The sequence below is a fragment of the Gossypium hirsutum genome, chromosome D11 (genome assembly GCF_007990345.1).
Source record: "Gossypium hirsutum isolate 1008001.06 chromosome D11, Gossypium_hirsutum_v2.1, whole genome shotgun sequence".
Lineage (NCBI taxonomy): Eukaryota > Viridiplantae > Streptophyta > Magnoliopsida > Malvales > Malvaceae > Gossypium > Gossypium hirsutum.
In genome coordinates, this window is record NC_053447.1 from 20,800,619 (window position 1) to 20,818,274 (window position 17,656).

The 17,656-nt window shown below is 34.2% G+C and overlaps 5 protein-coding genes across 7 annotated transcripts; 2 read left to right on the forward strand and 3 right to left on the reverse strand.

Annotated features, from left to right (window-relative positions):
• Positions 1 to 638: 638 nt before the first annotated feature.
• Positions 639 to 3,137, reverse strand: LOC107912806 ((S)-2-hydroxy-acid oxidase GLO1). 2 transcript variants are annotated; one of them, XM_016841142.2, is made up of 4 exons: positions 2,854 to 3,137; positions 1,894 to 1,988; positions 1,444 to 1,568; positions 639 to 1,034 (listed from the first exon to the last, which is right to left on the reverse strand). In XM_016841142.2, the coding sequence occupies exons 2-4, from the start codon at positions 1,971 to 1,973 to the stop codon at positions 997 to 999; spliced, it is 243 nt and encodes an 80-aa protein (XP_016696631.1). In that variant the 5' UTR covers positions 1,974 to 1,988; positions 2,854 to 3,137; the 3' UTR covers positions 639 to 996. The 2 variants fall into 2 exon arrangements, with proteins under 2 accessions (XP_016696631.1, XP_040962396.1); XM_041106462.1 differs by having other exon boundaries at positions 2,723 to 2,860.
• A 907-nt stretch (positions 3,138 to 4,044) lies between these two features.
• Positions 4,045 to 5,506, forward strand: LOC107911318 (WEB family protein At2g17940). Its single transcript, XM_016839179.2, has 2 exons — positions 4,045 to 4,303; positions 4,493 to 5,506. The coding sequence occupies exons 1-2, from the start codon at positions 4,154 to 4,156 to the stop codon at positions 4,982 to 4,984; spliced, it is 642 nt and encodes a 213-aa protein (XP_016694668.1). The 5' UTR covers positions 4,045 to 4,153; the 3' UTR covers positions 4,985 to 5,506.
• Positions 5,507 to 5,988: 482 nt separating this feature from the next.
• Positions 5,989 to 7,277, forward strand: LOC107911317 (uncharacterized). Its single transcript, XM_016839178.2, has one exon. It carries the CDS (start codon positions 6,118 to 6,120, stop codon positions 6,556 to 6,558), a length of 441 nt encoding a protein of 146 aa, XP_016694667.1. The 5' UTR covers positions 5,989 to 6,117; the 3' UTR covers positions 6,559 to 7,277.
• Positions 7,278 to 7,302: 25 nt separating this feature from the next.
• On the reverse strand, positions 7,303 to 11,172 carry LOC107912803 (RNA demethylase ALKBH9B). Of its 2 annotated transcripts, none has more exons than XM_016841139.2 (6): positions 10,802 to 11,172; positions 9,836 to 10,450; positions 8,744 to 8,829; positions 8,312 to 8,622; positions 8,133 to 8,204; positions 7,303 to 8,039 (listed from the first exon to the last, which is right to left on the reverse strand). In XM_016841139.2, exons 1-6 carry the CDS (start codon positions 10,971 to 10,973, stop codon positions 7,754 to 7,756), a joined length of 1,542 nt encoding a protein of 513 aa, XP_016696628.1. In that variant the 5' UTR covers positions 10,974 to 11,172; the 3' UTR covers positions 7,303 to 7,753. The 2 variants fall into 2 exon arrangements, with proteins under 2 accessions (XP_016696628.1, XP_016696629.1); XM_016841140.2 differs by having other exon boundaries at positions 9,836 to 10,447; positions 10,802 to 11,169.
• Positions 11,173 to 14,373: 3,201 nt separating this feature from the next.
• LOC107912805 (uncharacterized) lies at positions 14,374 to 17,366 on the reverse strand. Its single transcript, XM_016841141.2, has 7 exons — positions 16,944 to 17,366; positions 16,030 to 16,418; positions 15,901 to 15,931; positions 15,696 to 15,769; positions 15,410 to 15,585; positions 15,010 to 15,090; positions 14,374 to 14,642 (listed from the first exon to the last, which is right to left on the reverse strand). The coding sequence occupies exons 1-7, from the start codon at positions 17,107 to 17,109 to the stop codon at positions 14,594 to 14,596; spliced, it is 966 nt and encodes a 321-aa protein (XP_016696630.1). The 5' UTR covers positions 17,110 to 17,366; the 3' UTR covers positions 14,374 to 14,593.
• Positions 17,367 to 17,656: the final 290 nt, after the last annotated feature.

The window sequence follows — 17,656 nt, forward strand, 5'->3', positions numbered from 1 at the left end:
AAGTTGTACCTTTGATACGGAAAAGAGAAAAAAGAAAAGAAATAGAGAGAATGAAGGCTGTTCTGTTCTGTTCTGTTCTGTTCAATTCATGCTTAACTGCCTCCTTTCCTTGGGGAACAATAACAGCCTAAAACCGAATGGCCAGTTGTCATCCCACAACCTCCAAAACTCACCGTTTCATTAACATTACAGTAAAACGCTGCGTTTTCGTTTACAATTAAAATAAAAATAACAAAACATAAATAACAGTAATTGAAACTAAGGGTCTGTTTGATTGCCAGTAAAATATTTTCCGTAAAATGATTTTTGGAAAATGCTTTACTTTTCTGTAAAATGATTTACTGAAAAATATTTTCTGGTGTTTGATTGAATCTGTGTAAAATATTTTCTGCTGTTTGACAGATTTCCTGAAAATATTTTCCGGAAAAGTTGTTTTTACATATATTAATATATATTAATAAATTTTTATATTTTAAATTATTTTTACATATATTGCAATGATTTATTTATAATAATACTCAATTATTAAGCTACAATATTAATGGTTATAAATTGAAAAAAACTAATATCAAATAAATTATTTGTAATTGTGTTAAAAAACAAGTATTGAATAATTATAAATTGCTTCGAAACCACAATGAGTACTAGAAATAATATTATCCAAATACATAATTAGTAGTACAGCACATAGTAACAACATTGTCTAAGTGCATAATATTACACCACATAAAAGTATCAATATCTTGATACAACATGCGGTGTCTTGATTCTTTCTCTATTTATGAAGTTTATTTATGAAGTTTACTTGTACAAGAGATGTCTGAAAATGCGTAGAACTAGAAGAAAAAAACAAAAATCAGAAACAACGTTGTTACTTCCTGTCATAATGAATCTTTTATCAGTTGAACTGGCTCTTTGATGAAACATTTTCCTTTGTTTTCTGAATCTTCAAAACCACCATAGGCACGGTTCACAGTCCTCCTGTTCCTAGGTAACCTAGACCTCTTGTATTCCGCAGGTCTCAAGTGAGGAATCTGCACATTGAGTAATACCATGTACATCAGGAAGATAGAATATTATGATCAAATGAGAAAATAAACATGCTAAATATCAGTTAGCAAAGTGAAACATGATAGTAAGCAGTGGAATTTAAGCTGATTTGTTTGACTTCTATGGCATAGTCCATGAACATCATAAGTAAGAATTGATGCTATGTCTGCATACGAAAGTTAAATTTTACATTTTATTCACTCCTTCGCATCTGGAAATCATTCGTATACAAATTTGTTCTGTTTCAGGAAATATCCAGAGTTGCAATGTAAATCATCATGCAAGTCTAAGCATACTCAGCAACCAAAGACGACTGTGCTCAATTTGATATGTGAACATTAGTTGCTCAAACAATCTCATAACAAGGGTACTAAAAAACCAGAACATTCATACCTTCAGGGTGAGCCATTTTCTGCATAGCAGTCGGAGCAATCATGATAGGCATTGAAATCTTGAATCCCAGGACAGTGGTGGTCATGTCAATCTTGTTAACATCAATAAGAATGCGGGGTCGAAACCTATCATAAAATAAATGAACCATAATAATTAAATGAAAAGATAAAACTAAAACTACTATATAATGCACAAAGAAAAAAGATTGCCAGAAAACTTGGAAGTATGGTCAAATATGAACAATAAACACCAGAAATTAAGCAACGGGTTAAAGCAATAAAACTCCATAAGTATCAGTATTTGGAAGGAGAAGAAGTAGAATTTATTGAAGTTGTGGAGAACCCCCAAGCAAATAAAACACAATAGATGATATGTACAAAGTAACAGATTCAAAATCAGCAAAGAATAGCAGAAAACCCAAGTATGCAAATAATTTAAGGGAAGACATACTTCTCTTTCCACTCCCAAACTCGTTTTTCAAATTCATCTCTGCCCAATTCTATCCCTTTTATTCCTTCAGAAGCCAACATTCTTTCCACATCCAACTGGGAAAAGAAAAGTAAAATAGGTTCAATTATATATTCCCATTCAACAGGATACAACATATACACTCATTCTCTACACAGAACATTATGTATAAAGAGGGCAGAATATAAATCAACAACAAAGATGGAAACATTATATTTACAAAAGATTACTAGAGATAATACAACCATAAAGATCAATCCTTTTCCAGAAAACATTATATCGAACATTATATCGAATACACAAACGGCCACAGAAATATTACTTTGATTACAAAGCCTATTAATCAAAGTTGAAAAAATTACAACATCAGGCTCAACACCTAACTTCAGCATTTTCCCCAAAACAGAAAACCCAAAATCAATTCGACCTAATTGACAAAAGCAATTAATCGAGATGCTCACAGAATAAACATCATGGGAAACGCCTAATAATTCCATCTGGCTACACATAGAAACAACAATGACATAATGTTTCATTCTAACAATGGTTGCAAATAATTTAGTGAATTCCACAATTGAAGGCTTTGGGTACTTTTCAATCATCTTATTGAACAAACTCAAAGCATGATCAACATTATCGAAGCAGTGGTCTGTTTTTCCCTTTCCTCTAACAGGCATGGACATGGGTTTCTTACTTAGGCAGTCAATGTGGGTAGCAATGGTGTTAGAAGAAGAAGAAAAAGAGTGGAAATTAGAAAGATGGCTTCCAGCATTAACAATCGAACGAAGAATAAAAGAAGAATGAAGCTTACCCATCATTTGAAAGCAGAAATGGCAGCGATAGTAGCAGCCAAAAAGAAATGAAAAATAAACGGAGCATAAAAGCAAAAAAATAAATGAAAAATAAACGAAGTAACCGTCGAAAAATAGAATTGCAACGTACCAGCAGCGGTTTCCAGTTCTGAACCAAAATGAAGCTTTCAAGAACGGAAATTTGAAGGAATGAAGGGAGAAGAATGCTTGAGAGCTTTAGGAAAATGTCTTACGGAGATTGAATCAGTAAGACAATTTCCCAAAATTGTAAGGCATTTTCCCGTGTTTTGGAGTTGATTTTCTAAAAGGAAAATATTTTCCTCCAATCAAACACTGGAAAATGGGGAAAACCAATTCTGGAAAATATTTTCCCCCTATCAAACAGACCCTTAGTTGGATAGTTGAATTAATTATTCAATGATATATATGGGAGTGAGAAATGTTAAGAAGACTTTCAGTAATTTATGTACAAATACACTTTTAACGTGGGTTTGGATGGACGGTGCGTAAAAATAACAGTTGTCATGAGATTAGATATTGTAACGTGAGATAAAAAGTGAGCTAAACTCATCGCCCATTATAACCCACACTTAAACTAAAGGCTTCAAAACAATAAGGATACCTAAAATATTAGCCCGGAAATAAAAAGAGTTTTTAGACTTCACAAATAGAGTAAAAAATTGATAAATGTCTTAATAGGATATAATAAAATATTTAAAAAATAGATATTTAAAATCATATTAAAAAAAACATTCCTTCTCTAATTAGGAATAAATTCTAATAAAACGAAAATAGTTGGTGCTTAGAAAAATGCATCATATAATAAAATTCAAATTTCTTTTTGGGTCAAAAGGTTGGCTGAAGGAGGCAATGGTTAAATCAAGATATCTATGATTAAGACAACTTCAATATAAGCAACGAAACTCAAAAGTTCCAAAATCCTCTTCCTTGCCATTAAACAAATGAAACCAGCTTGTTGGAAGCAAACAAACCCTGTTGTACAATGGCCAGTATAGGAGCGACAAATAATGGTCCACTAATGGCAAGGAGTCATGTCATAATCAAAAGTCTAAAAAGTAAAAGGGGGCAATGCTTTCAGTTCTACGAATCAAAGACATACATGGATGGAGGATCCAACCACCCTTTTTATTGTCAACTTCATTTAACAAAAATTTTCCAGTGAAGTGGACGCGAAGAAACTAACCCCATTTCTCATTATAACATTTCATTAGCTTCCCTCTTAGTTAAAGCTAATTATTAGTATCAAACTCCATTACTAACGAACCTTTCCTTTATTTGTCACTTTCGTCCCTCTCTTTTAATGTTATATATTTAAAAGCAGATCTTTGTCACCATCTGACCGTTCATTCAATTTTACCCCACAACCTTCTTTGAAACTGGATTTCACACTGCTTCCTAAAGTACAAGCCATGGAAAACGAGCAAGGTGGCGGCAGCATCGTTCTCATTGGACGGGCTGAGATTGATACCAGACCACCCTTTCGATCTGTTAAAGAGGCTGTCATGTTATTTGGAGAAAAGGTTCTTGTTGGTGAAATTTATGCCAACAAGCTCAAAGAGGTTCTCTCCTCTTTTGTGACCTTTAATTTAGTATGGAACTATATGTAATTTATCTCATGCAAAATATTAGATAAAGCAAGTAGTTTATATTATGTGACTCGAATGTGAGTGTTGGATGTAAGTAATATTTGAAGGATAATATCTCGTATTCGTTTTTGGCTAATTATTGTTGTTTTTCATTAAATGAAGGCTCAAGCAGGACAAAGTGGGAAAGGTGAATCCAAGATTGCAGCCTTAACAGCCGAGCTAGAAGAAATGAAGCAAAACTTGCAAAAGGCGAAAGAGGAAGGCAACTCGATGTTGTATCGCATAAAAACGCTGACGGAAGAGCTCGAACGAACAAAAAAGGAACTGCAACAGTTCAAGGCAAAAGAGTTCCAGAAGCAGCGGTTTGATCCCAATATAGAAGACTTCAAGTTTGTTGAGAGCACAACGAAAATCATGACACAACATGAAGAGCCAGAGGAGTTTCAAAAGAAGAGATACGTGAAATTTGCTAGCCCTCCTTCATTAGCTCAAGTTATCGTCAATCAAGATGGAACCCCGGAAAAAACGGCCTCAGTTAAGAAAGTTCGAAGGAAGTCACTCGTTCCCATTATTGGATGGCTATTCCAAAAGAAGAAAGCAAGTCAAGAAGATGATCTGTCCCTAAGAACAAACGAGGTCCAGAGGCATTATTAGCTGAGCAAGTAACTTCTTTTTTTTTATGTTGCCACCAGCAAAGATTGGAGCTTGTGCCATTACTCACGGGTCAGAACATGAAATAAAACCAGATTAGTGTACCATAAAAATTGTATTGTCATCGATGTTCATGAATGCCACCTGTTATATACCTCTTTACTTTGGTCACTTTCTCTCTTCATCTCCACTCCACAAACACCATACCGACTCAAGCATCGAAACCTGTATTCGGAAACCTGTCACCCAAGCCTAACCAAGAATTCAACACAACTTGTTTAAAGCATTAAAAGCTGCAAATAAAATGGAGAAAGTTACTGTAAACTAAGAAACAAGGTCCATATTTTATCATACACATCGGATTTCAGTAAAACAATTTCATGTCTTATTCAAAAAGGGTAAAAACACAAAGGATTCTTGAAAGGTCGGCAAGTCGGCTGAATTGAATTTAATATAATTGTGATGAGTAATGAACGAATGCATTAAAAATATATAACCATTGCACATGTATCCATGTGAACCTTACAGAAGAGTTACAGTTAAGACAAAAAAGCTCGCTAACATGCTTCGCTAATCTGTTTTTAATAACCCCATTATAATTACAAGCAAAAACCCAACATTCTAGCCACGGATTTTAAGTCTTGGGACCATTTCCAATTCTCATGTTATTGATATACTAAACCAACTTTTCAAAAAAAGGAATTGTTTATTTACCCTGTTTTATGGATTTTGATGTCTGGGTTTGCATATGAGGAAGTCATTGTGATGGTTACTTCTGATATAAATAAACAATTATTTTTGCATAATTGGAGCTGTTGTTAATTGCATTTTATGTAAAGATGTTCAGGAAATAAAGGAAAATTAATAGCAAAGTAACTTGAATTCTTAGTTTCCTACCCTTAAATGCATGAACTTGACTCAGAAAAGTCAATCAAAAACATGGTTAGTTTTTCGAGGTTCCATAGGGAAAAAAAACCTAGTTGATGTAGTGAAGCTAACTACCTGGTTTTGTTTATCAAAAAAGAATTAACAAATGAAAGAATACAAGCGGGAATCTTGGAAAATCTACAGTATGTAATAAATAAGAGATATAGGTATTTCTTTACCTTGGTGAGCTAAGCTACATAACAAAAGACATGCATATAAAAAACTTGTCTGGTGCGTTAGATTCTTCTATAAAGGGCCTCTATTATCAAAGAGCAAAGGGTCAGAGAATTATGGAGAAGAAAACCAGAGGCAGCCCCAAGATAATGAAGAGCAGTATTCTATGCATACCGGGGTTCAAAAGCAACAACAAAAACAACAAACGTTTATCACCGGTGACCCTGCTAGAACGCTTCAGAGAAGCAGTTTTTCGCTTGATAATGCTATCAGCTCTCAGCAAGGCCTCACATCATCATCAAAGTAGCTCATCAACCGTCCCACGAAGATATTACCCTGCTGATGCTCACCACAACGAAGCTGTTGCAGATTGTATCGAATTCATCAAGAAAAAATCTTCCAGGGAGTCCAGAGCTAGTAGTTCAAATATGGATGCTGCCACTAGTGAAATTGTCATGCCGGTTCCAGTTATGTAATATAAACATCTTATTGCTTTAAATGCCGAGTTTGTTTTATATTAAGCTTCTGCTTTCAGTTTTGCAGATTTGGGTGATGTATAATTTGGGGTGTATGAAATATACAAGGAATTTGTAGAATACTAGAGTCATATGTTGAGGTTTTTCTTTTTGATGCAGAAGCAGAACTTAAAACTTCTGCTCTTACATTCCTGTCTCTGTTTACGTATTGTTTGTTTTTTTATTGGATCTATCATCCACATGTCCTGGAGAATGCCCCCCAAGATGTTGGATCCCTTCCTTTTATGTCAGGTTCGTCCTTTTAGTTTCACAAATCACAGGTGACAGGCCAACCACTGCACTAATAAAACACAAAAGGTTCAGTTGGTTGTGTTGGAGTAGTTGTTATGTAACACTCAAATCAGACAAAACCAAACCTACATTTTCTAGGAAAATCATCTTTTATATGCGAACCTGATTTATTGATTCCCAAACAAGTAAAAAATATTACAAGAAACATTACTCAAATTCCATGTGCGTATATAGCCGAGATTCTCAATTTTCATGTGCAATACCTAACATTACACCAAGCGTTGACCAAATAATAACTTCCATTTGAGAATATTACTGTATGTTAGACCACAGTCCAATTCAAAGTGTTGGATACCATCTTGATGGCTAAAGCCTGGGCTGTTCATACCTCAACATGAGCCAAAATCTCACATGGGAAAGTAACTGAAATTTTGAATGCAAAACGGGAGCATATTTAATTTTAAATCCTTGAAACAAATGCTTAGAAACTAATTAAGTACATCGTTTTATACAATTTATAATCCTCATGGAACATGACTCTCAATTGAGAAAAGGAAAGAAAGTACAGAATCTCGTCTTTCTTGTAGCTAAAAGTAGAACCAAGCAATTATAGCAACAATCCAATCTATCAAATTCCAGCAGCTTCCACCGGGTCAAGCCAACCTCAAGTCCGAGCAGTAGACCAGCTGTGAACCCGAGTTTTGATTTTTCAGAAAAGTGACACCAATACCCGCCCTCTGAAGTTACAAGCTAATCCAATAACTTAAGTATGACAATCTAGCCCAATAACCACTATTCGAGGGTTTCAAAATAAGTAAATAGGAACTTATACCACTCACAAATACTGAAATGATCAATAACATGAACAGAAAAATAATTTCCAGAGTAGACATTCAGCAACCCATCACCTGCTCTGATTCACAGTGAACCTTCTCCTATATGAAGGGCCTCTTCGAGGCCGGGTTGAGGAACGCCATTCTGAGGGCTCATTATTCTCTGTTAAGCCCTTGGCTTCCCTTTTATCTTCTCTTCTAAACGGTTGCCTTACAGGGCGTTCAGATTTAGGTGAACTAAATTCCTTGGGCCTCTCTGCATCATATGACAACGGTTCAATGCCCTGCAAGTCTGATTCTGGAGCATATCCTATAGGCCGTTTCAATTCATCCATTCTCCTAAATGTGATCGATATCCTAAGGAGGGAAGTGATAGAGAAGAAAATGAATATAAATTAATGAAAGATCTTCACAACTAACAACAAAAGGATCGTAAATTTAAAATAGTACCTCTTCGTAGGAACTGCAGGCACACAATGCTTAGCAACGTCTGCTCCATTTCCATTTAAAACTAGAACTGACCTGAGAGGAGAAATAACTGATTCTAAGTTTTTAACTCAATAGTTTTAAACTAATAATGATTACATTAGAGCAAGATAGGATCAGTAAGTGCATAAAAAGAATCTTACCCGACAGGTAGGGGAATTGCAATTGGCCCGGAAAACACACCAGCATCTACAACCTTCAAGTTTGACCCAAAAACTATATTGCACTCGCTAAGAAATGATACAGTGCAGAATGGTCTAACAAAATCATGGTTGTCAATGTGAGGAGGTATGCAGTCACCTTCTTCATATATATTAACAATACAACTGTCAGGCACACAGGTCGGAGGAAGCACATGCCATCTGACTAGCCTTCTAATTATTACCTTGAAGAGATCAGGTATAGGATCTACAACTTCATTTTGAAGAATACCAGGTGGGTTACCATTTTTGTCCTGCCATCAGAAAGAAAACACAATAAAGCTTTTCAGCCACCAGTTACCGCTTCTTGTGACTACAGTGTCTCCAGACACTTGACTAATCTTCACAGCAATACATGGATGCATAAAAGCTTACCATTGCATAATTGTAACAGCAACCAAATTGGATGGTTATGCGCCCTTTACCCCTCATCCATTTGTGAGGTGCTGTATATGTGCGTTCTGTAAAATATATTCCACATTGAATATACATGATATTCTTCAACATCAATTACTTAAACTTTATACATTAAATGTTGAGAAAATATTAATCCGAATGACGCCATATCAACATGTTGCACACAAGGATAACATAGAGCTACAAAACTTAATTCCAAAGACAGCCAAATTAATCTAATGCTCCATTGCATTGCTAAAGCTCATTCTGGCACAATGTCCAATAGAAGGTTAAAATAATCCTATTGACACTAAGAATTATCCTGCTAGAAGTCTCCTTCAGAACTTGGTTATAGAAGTATCATGATTTAAAACTGGCTTCTGAATAATCCACTAGGATCTAAAAGGTTTAGAGGTAGACTTTACATATCAAAGTTTGTGCAGCGTAATGAATGCCATTAAATGCAGTAAGACAGAAGCTAAGGGGAAAAATAGTAAAAAGCTGAAATGTAACCCAAAGAATCCATGATCAAGATAAGGATTGAATCAGCCAATCAGCTGCATCTTTGCTTGACATACAAGACAAAGCTTAGAAGCCCAATAAAAATTGATATACAGAGAGAACTAAATTTAATAAATCTAACCTATTTTAGATTAAGTTTTTAACCAAAAACTTAATGTCCATTGCTGAATAATAGACAACAGGGCAACAAAGGGTATGCCAATAGGACATAAGGACTTGTAGGCACTGATCAATAAATTCTATCACTTTGACAGTACATTGAACCAAAATAAGCATACCCCATATTGTTTTATGCTCCTTGAACACTACTTATAACACATAACATGGAAATTGATCATTCCCATCACCTTTATTGACTTAAGGTAACAGTTATATTAAATAAAGCTGGGTGGATATACCCATAGCAAGCTCATTAAGCCTCAAAGAAAGAACCCTACCCGGATAAACTACTTAAGAACATAAAGAACATGTTCACAAATCAAAGAATGTACTGCATAAGCACTCAAAATTCGATAGTATGAACAAGATTAGCAATTTGTAAATACTAACCTTTCAACTCCCCTTTTCTCCCCATCTCCTGAAGCATGTAAACATGGTCAACTATCCTCTTCTGTTCTGCAGCACTGAAAATTCCCTCATGGAGTTCAAGCCCCTCGAGAATATTTACAAACTTACCATTAACTCTCTCGAAACATATAAAACCTTTCTTCCTCTTCACATTCATAAACCTAATGGACTCTCTCTGATCCCTAGACAATTTAGGCTTCTCGACAACCTTAGATATCCTCAACTCCCCCGTAGAAGCAGTTAAACTAACAATCCGCTTGCTTGACTCTGACACCAGTTGCTCTTCTTCTTCTTCTTCTACTTCCTCAAGTTCATCTTCCTGTGCCATGTCTGCCCATGATTGACGGGGAACAGGGGTTTGAAACAGAGGTGATGCGCTGGCAACTCCACTACTAGTGGATGCTTCTCCGATGGGTTCAGAAAATCCATTTCCCTCATCTTTCCAACTACCCAATGAGTTGGTATCTTCATCTTTTGAACTCCCAATTGAGTTCACAGCACAATTGTCAAGACAATTCTCATTTAAGTCTTCTGATTCAGTATTATTAGGGGTAGAATGGATTCCATTCAGATCATTGTTGGCCAGCTCAGCATCTCCTTCAAGTTACATGATAGCAAACACAAACAAATAAATTTCTCTTCTTTTTTTCTTTTATACATATATCTATGTAATACCCTCATTCCAGGAACTATGGACAAGTAAAATAAAACAAAAAGATTTATTATCTTTACTTATTCACTACAAATCCTACTTATAAAGGAACACTAGCACAATAAAAAAAATTTAAAAACTAAAAAAAGAATGTAATAAGAGGCAACTTTTTTCAGCCAAAAAAACAAATAATATCCAAAAAAGCAAACTACAATTAGGAAATTTTAAAAGGGAAAATCTTAGTTTAGACTTGAATTAAAACTTAAGAAAAAGATAATGGTAGAAAAAGACGTTACCTGGGTCTAGAGAGCGGATTCGTCGGGAGAGGATTCGGGTGCATCGACGGCAGAGATCCCTGGAAAGGAAAGGAAGCCACGTGGTTAAGAACTCAGAGGCGATTCTGAGTTCGGAGGGCTGATACTTGACGAGAAACGGGTCTTCCTTCTTGACCCGCTCGAGATCGTTCATTGGGTTGTCCGAGTCTTGAATCGGAGAAGAGAGAGTGAGAGAGATTCTTGTGATGGACAATTGATTGCTGTGAGAGAAACGAACAACAAGTTAACAGGGAATAAAGTGAAAAATAATCAAAATCAAAACCAAATGTTTGTGTTGGTCGAGATTTTTTATTTTGTTCTTTTGGAAGAGCACGGTTTTCGTGAATATAAAGAGAGCAGGATGTAAATGTCGTTTGAAAGAATCTTTAAGGAGTTTATGGTAATTTTGGTTTCCTAGATATTGGGCTTGGGAGTAGGGAGGTTTTTACTTCGACTCACTGGTTTCATATCTCCGCTTCCCCAACAAAACGGACCATTTGGATTTATTCTTTTGGCATAATTACTTATTTGGCTCTCTAACTTTGCAAAAAAATTATTTTAACCATCTATTCAATTTTTTACCTCTTTTAACCCTTAAACTTGTATTGTTTGTCAAATCACCCCAAATTTGATAAAAAAGTTAATGCCTATTAACTTTGCTAGTGTAGCATACAGCTGGATTATCATGTGGAATTGTGGATATCATGTCAACAATTAATTAATTTTTTTAAAATTTTAAAAATTCAAAAAAATTATTGAAAATTTTAAAATTATTAAAAGTATAGAAAATATATAAATATATTTTTTAATATTATTAATTTTTAAAATTTAATTAATTATAAATATGGCATACACGTGGATATGATGTCAACAAAGTTAGCATATGTTAACTTTTCCATCAATTTTTTGGTGATTTGACAAACAATGCAATTTTAAGAGCTAAAAGAAGTGAAAATTAAATGAAAGTCTAAAATGCCTTTTTCTTAAAGTTGGAGGGTCAAATAAGTTATTATATCTATTCTTTTTTTTTTCTCAATTTTCTTAATAAACACACTAAATAATTATTTTCTCAATTATCTATCTAAAAATTAGGTTAACAAAAAATATATGAAAATGTGTTTTTAATATTATATTAATTTGGTTCAATGATTTATTGATTTCTATAAATAAAAATATTTGGTTAAATATATATCTTAAAATTTAAAATAAAATTTATATATTATATTTCTTAAGTTATTTGGTGGAAATACCATTGAATTTTATCAAATGTATTCAAAGAGTTGCAAAATACTCAAAAATATGTTTTCGATGTGTTTCATCCTTATTAAATGTTTTTGAGTTGATACTAAAGTGTTTTAAGGTGTTTAAAATGTTTTTAGAACACTTTGATAGTCAAGTCTTGAGACATAGGACTATATGTCTCAATATGTGAAAGTTCAAATGCAAAACTTTGCTTCAAGGGTTGCATGTCTAGAGACATTAACTTGCTAACGACTATTTTTCAACAAATCTCGAAACATACACTGTAGAGACAGTTTTTAAACACGAATTTAATGCTTGTAATAACTAAAATTCATCTCCAACTATCATAAACATCCACAAACTCAATCTTTAATATCAATACTCTTGAAGAAAAAAAAACAACACCTAAAGAAAAAGTTGAATTGAAAATCTTTCATTTCTTTATTTTCTTCGTATCTATTATGCATATTCATTGAAAGCTTGTTGTAATGAATAATATTTGATACTCTATAAGTGGGATGATTGACAAGTATTCTACAGAGGTATATTATAATATTAAAAAATAAATATTAAAAAAATACATGACAATTTTTTAAAGCTACTTATAGAAAAAAAAGTACATTATTAGTGTACTAAATATCAACTCTTTTTGCAATATATTTTCTTACTCTCGTATATTTATTTTTAAAACTTCAATTTGCAATCACACCTACTAAAGGTTCATTATTAGTTTGCTCATTTTTTTTATAAAGAATATAGTGAAGGATTTTGAGGTTTAAAACTTTGAAGATTAAGAGAGTTGATTGTTGAGCTTTGTAAAAGTTAGAGGATTTTAATTTAGCCATAAAAATTAGGGGAATGTTCTATTTAGTTTTATGAAAAAAAATAGAGATTTCCTTTCTTAATCTTGTGAAAGATATAGGGATGGATGTAACAATTTAAGTATACTAAATTGAAAAATCATTGGTTGAGGTATGAGAAGGGAGTGAATGTGAGAATTGGAGTCAGAATCACTATAAATAGAATTGTTTAAACTTTTCTTCCATTCCATTATTATTTAAAGAAATTTATTGAGATATTTAAAATACCAATTCACTTTCCCTTATATTTTCAGTTTTAACACAATAATTAGGGAAAGTGTAACTACCTAGTTGTTCATTCAATTTTTAGGGCGCTTTCATTTTGGCCACCTAACTTTTAGGGGATTTCATTTTAGTCACTTTCATTTAGGTCACCCAACATTTAAATCGCTTTCATTAAATCTCTAACGACAGTTAACTGTCACGCCATATCATGTTTACACTTTCATTTTGGCCGCCTTAGGTCACTTTCATTTTGATTACTCAAAAATATTTTTTCAAGTATTGATTAGGATAACAAAATCAAGAATTAAAGTGAAAAACAACAAAAACTAAAATAATACACAAAAATTGTCAAATTGTACTTGTTTATCCCATTATTGAAATTCTATTTTTTAAAACATTGAAATTTTAAATTTCAAAACATCAAAATAAATTGAAAAAAATTGTTGAAATTTTTTTATCCATTAATAATGCTAATCGATTTGTTACTATAATATTAAAATTAATTTGTTTAATCTCTTTTTAAATTCAATATCATATAATCAAAAGAAATTTGAGTTTTATAGACAACTAAGAAAACAATAATTCTCATTGATATATTTTTAAAATAATTTCAAAACATCAAAATAAACTAAATAAATTGTTGAAAACCTTTATTCCATTGATGATGTCAATTGATTTATTACTATAACTTTGAATCTTAATATTTAAAAAAATATATTTCAAAACCCAAATTTAGAATTTAAAATTTTCGACAATTGGATAACAAGCAAAATTTGTTTTTTTTGGTATTATTTTAGTTTCTACTGCCTTTTCATTTTAATCATTAATTTATTTTTTTACCCCAATCAATACTTAAAAAAGTTATTTATTTGTAACACGAACCGTTAATCTCTATTAGAGATTTAACGCTTGAATGACTAAAATGAAGGTGCCGTAAAAGTTAAGTGACCAAATTGCAATAATTTCATTTTGAGTAGCCAAAATAAAAGCACCCTAAAAACGAAGTGACCAGCTAGGTAATTTACACTTAGGGATATTAGAAATCTACGTATAAAACTCCATACACTATATATAGCAAATTCCAAGTGAAATAATTTGAGATGGCATTGATTAAATTTTCGATTAATAAATTTTTCGAGTTTTTCCAATTTTTAATCGGTTTTTCAGTTCCCAATTCTTTTTATCGGTTTCAAATAGTTCTAACTATTTCCGGTTATATGTCCCCAATTCAACCAGTCAAGTTATACAATCTAGCATAAAACAAAAGTTATATAAAGCTCCCCCGAGGGAACTCATAATCACAATCACAAAAAATGAATCTAAACATATAGTGAGCTTTTGGTTTTTGTTGTACATGGAAAAACAAAAAACAAAAAACAAAAAAAGGAGAGCCTGGCCAATGTACTAGAAATATCTCTCAAGAATCAAAACCTGCATTCAATGATGACTATGCAGCATTGACCGGCCCAGCGACAGTATCTCTCTGAGTCCTACACCTGTAGAAGAAAAAGTAACACCTCCAAAGGTGTGAGTTTTCCCCAAAATAAAGTGACAGATCTTCCTTCAAGGGAAGTCTGCAATGTCACCTATTGATCCCTACACTCCCAAGAAGGGTCCGGGAGCGAGGTTCATTTACTGACTCACCCCCAGCCTCATGAGATGCAAATCAAAAGATATTGTAATTTTTGCCATGTATGTTATATGCAATGATTTACGTAAATACTGTACAACAACAACAACAACAAAAAAGCCAACAGCCATTGCATTGAGCTTAAGATGCATAATTTATCAAGTAGCAAACCACTTCAGATCACAATATTTGGATAATTTATCAAGTAAAAATCCACTAATATAGCTACTGACCTATTGCATTGAGCTCGAGATGCATAGTTGTGATTGTTGCATTTTGTGCACATCCAATCTCCACTACGCCATTGCTTTGCTCTGATAAATGAAGTTAAAGCATTAGTAGATCTAAAATCAATCCTCTGAATGTCAAATTAAATATCATATTTGCAAAATATGAGAGTCAGCAGTTTAATGCAAAAATAAAACCCTGCACATAGACCTGATTGAATTTTAAACACTGTTCACGATACAGTATCAACCAAGTGACCATATCTTTAGCATACAAACGAGAGATAAGACAACTGGAAAAAACGAATGAGTAAAATACTAGATTTTCTCATCACTTATATCTATAATTTATCCTAGATCAATGACAAGCATATATATATAAGGGGCCAATTTACTCCATATTTACCCTTTTCCAAGAAGGGTTGGTGCTGCAGCTAGTTGAGGAAATGGAATTGGTAACTGCCAATTTGAAGCTGCACCAGGGTTTAGAGCGGAATAGGGAGGATATGCCCCAGATTTTGGGTCAGTATTAGCTTCTATCATTTGGTCAAACCCAGGATACAGCTGTGGCTGCTCAGTACCCTGCAGACACAGAAATGGGAAACGCAGCAGTTCATGAGTGGTCAAATGAGTCAAAGCATGCTGGATAAATAACATTGATTATAAATGCAAAACAGAAATTCAGCCCTCACATGTCCTGAATTCAATCTTTTGTTATCCCAATTATGTACAAATTCTTCAGATGCTAATCGCTTGGTTCCAAGGGCTACATACCCCAAAGGGAAAATAAAAGAGATGAAAAAAGTTAGTGGCAACAGAACCGACCAGCAGGTTGAAATTAAGCACTGGGATCAGAACAATGCGAATGTAGGTTCACAGGCCAGAAACAGAAAGTACCTCGTGGTATAGATGCATTGCAGTTTTTGCACTGCAAAAATACTAAACTGGATCAGAACCATAAGGACATTGTGTGCATTGTAGAATTTGTGACAAATGTTAAATCCAGTTGAAGCAATAAGATAATACCTGTGAACGTGAAGAGTAATTATGGAAGCCACAGTTGCACATCCAGTCACCATTTCTCCATCCTTTTGGAACAGAAAGAGACTGATTACAAGGAAACCCGGAAGTTTGGTTTCCAGCAAGAGGCCATTTAGACGCTGACTGAAGTCCACAATTATCAGCCCCCACTACAGACCAGTTGGAACTCAAAGGAAGCGAGCGCCGGGGAGCACCACTGCCTACAACTCCAACATTTATCTTTTGTTCCAGTGCTCCTAGGGCCCTGGCAAAATAATGGGAATAAGTTGGGAGAGAAGCTCCAGGGATTGCAATTGCTGGCATTGCTGCTATCTCCTTTGGTTGCCCGCACTTTTTGCACTTTTCTCTCGATGCATAATTGTTGTTAGTGCAACCTATTGATCCATTGCCACACACACCCCCAACCCACAAATGCAGCCACGAAGAGGAAAAGGAAGCCAATTATACGCACACCAAGCAGTTCATATACACATACAAAAAACACAAACCACTCAACCTAATTGATACTCATTTCCCAATCCCAACTTCATAAACCACATATTGCAAAGTCAACTTTCTCAATAATTGATATCAAAACAGTTGATTTATGGCAAGTTAACAAAACTAAATCGTAAAACAGGTTCATTAAAGCTCTCCCAAGTCATTGTTTAAGATAACCCATTGCAAATCTTTACTCAGGAAAAGCAAATATCTTATATTTACATACCCTTAATGAAATTCCAACTTATTATCAAAATTCAGAACGCAGAATCCAACTGGCCCCCGAAACCCATCTTCGATATCTATTATTAAGCTTGATGGTTGAATTAAAACATAAGAATAAAAAGCAAAACCCAGTTGAGTCAACACAAAAAAAGAAAAAAAATGAAGAGAGATTTAAAAGAGAAGTATAAACTGACCACTGCAGATCCAATCACCTATACGAGGGAGCCACTTAGAATCAGCTGGAGTTTTGGTGTCAACAAGAAGACGAGGCTGCTTACATCTGTTACAAAAGGATCTAAAAGCGTAGTTCCTGTTCTTGCATCCGCTGCACTCCCAGTCCCCTTCTCTCCCTTCTCCCATTCCTCCACCCCCCCTCTCTCTCTTTATCTAGTGAGAACTATAACCAATGAGCTTGTTGCTTTAGAAGCTGAACAAAAGGAGGGGGTCTTCTACTCGGTAGAAGAATGAAAAACTCGCTGCAAATTATATGGCAGTCTTGGGAATGAAATCGAGCATTTCAGTAAATTATTTCTCAGACAGGGTCTAAAACCAGGACACAGGAAATCAGGGCCATGAGGCTAATGTTTCTGTCTTTGGGCTATGTTTTGGTTCCATTATCATCGTCTTCTTTTTTTGGCCCAATTATTGGCAATTATGGTGGATGTTTATTGTTTAATGCTAGCGTCGAAATCCTTGGTTCGTGGCTAGACTGTTGATGTGGATGGCATATTGAAAGGATTGGTGTTTAGAGATCATCATGGGTTAGGCTATCCGGCCTGGCCACATGACTTGTTCGAAAAATAAGAAGATTCGGGTAAAAATATAAGCTCGAATTATGGGTTTGGGCAAAAAAAGAGGCCTCGGGTAAAATTTTTTTGACCCGGGCCCGGCCCGAATTATATATTAA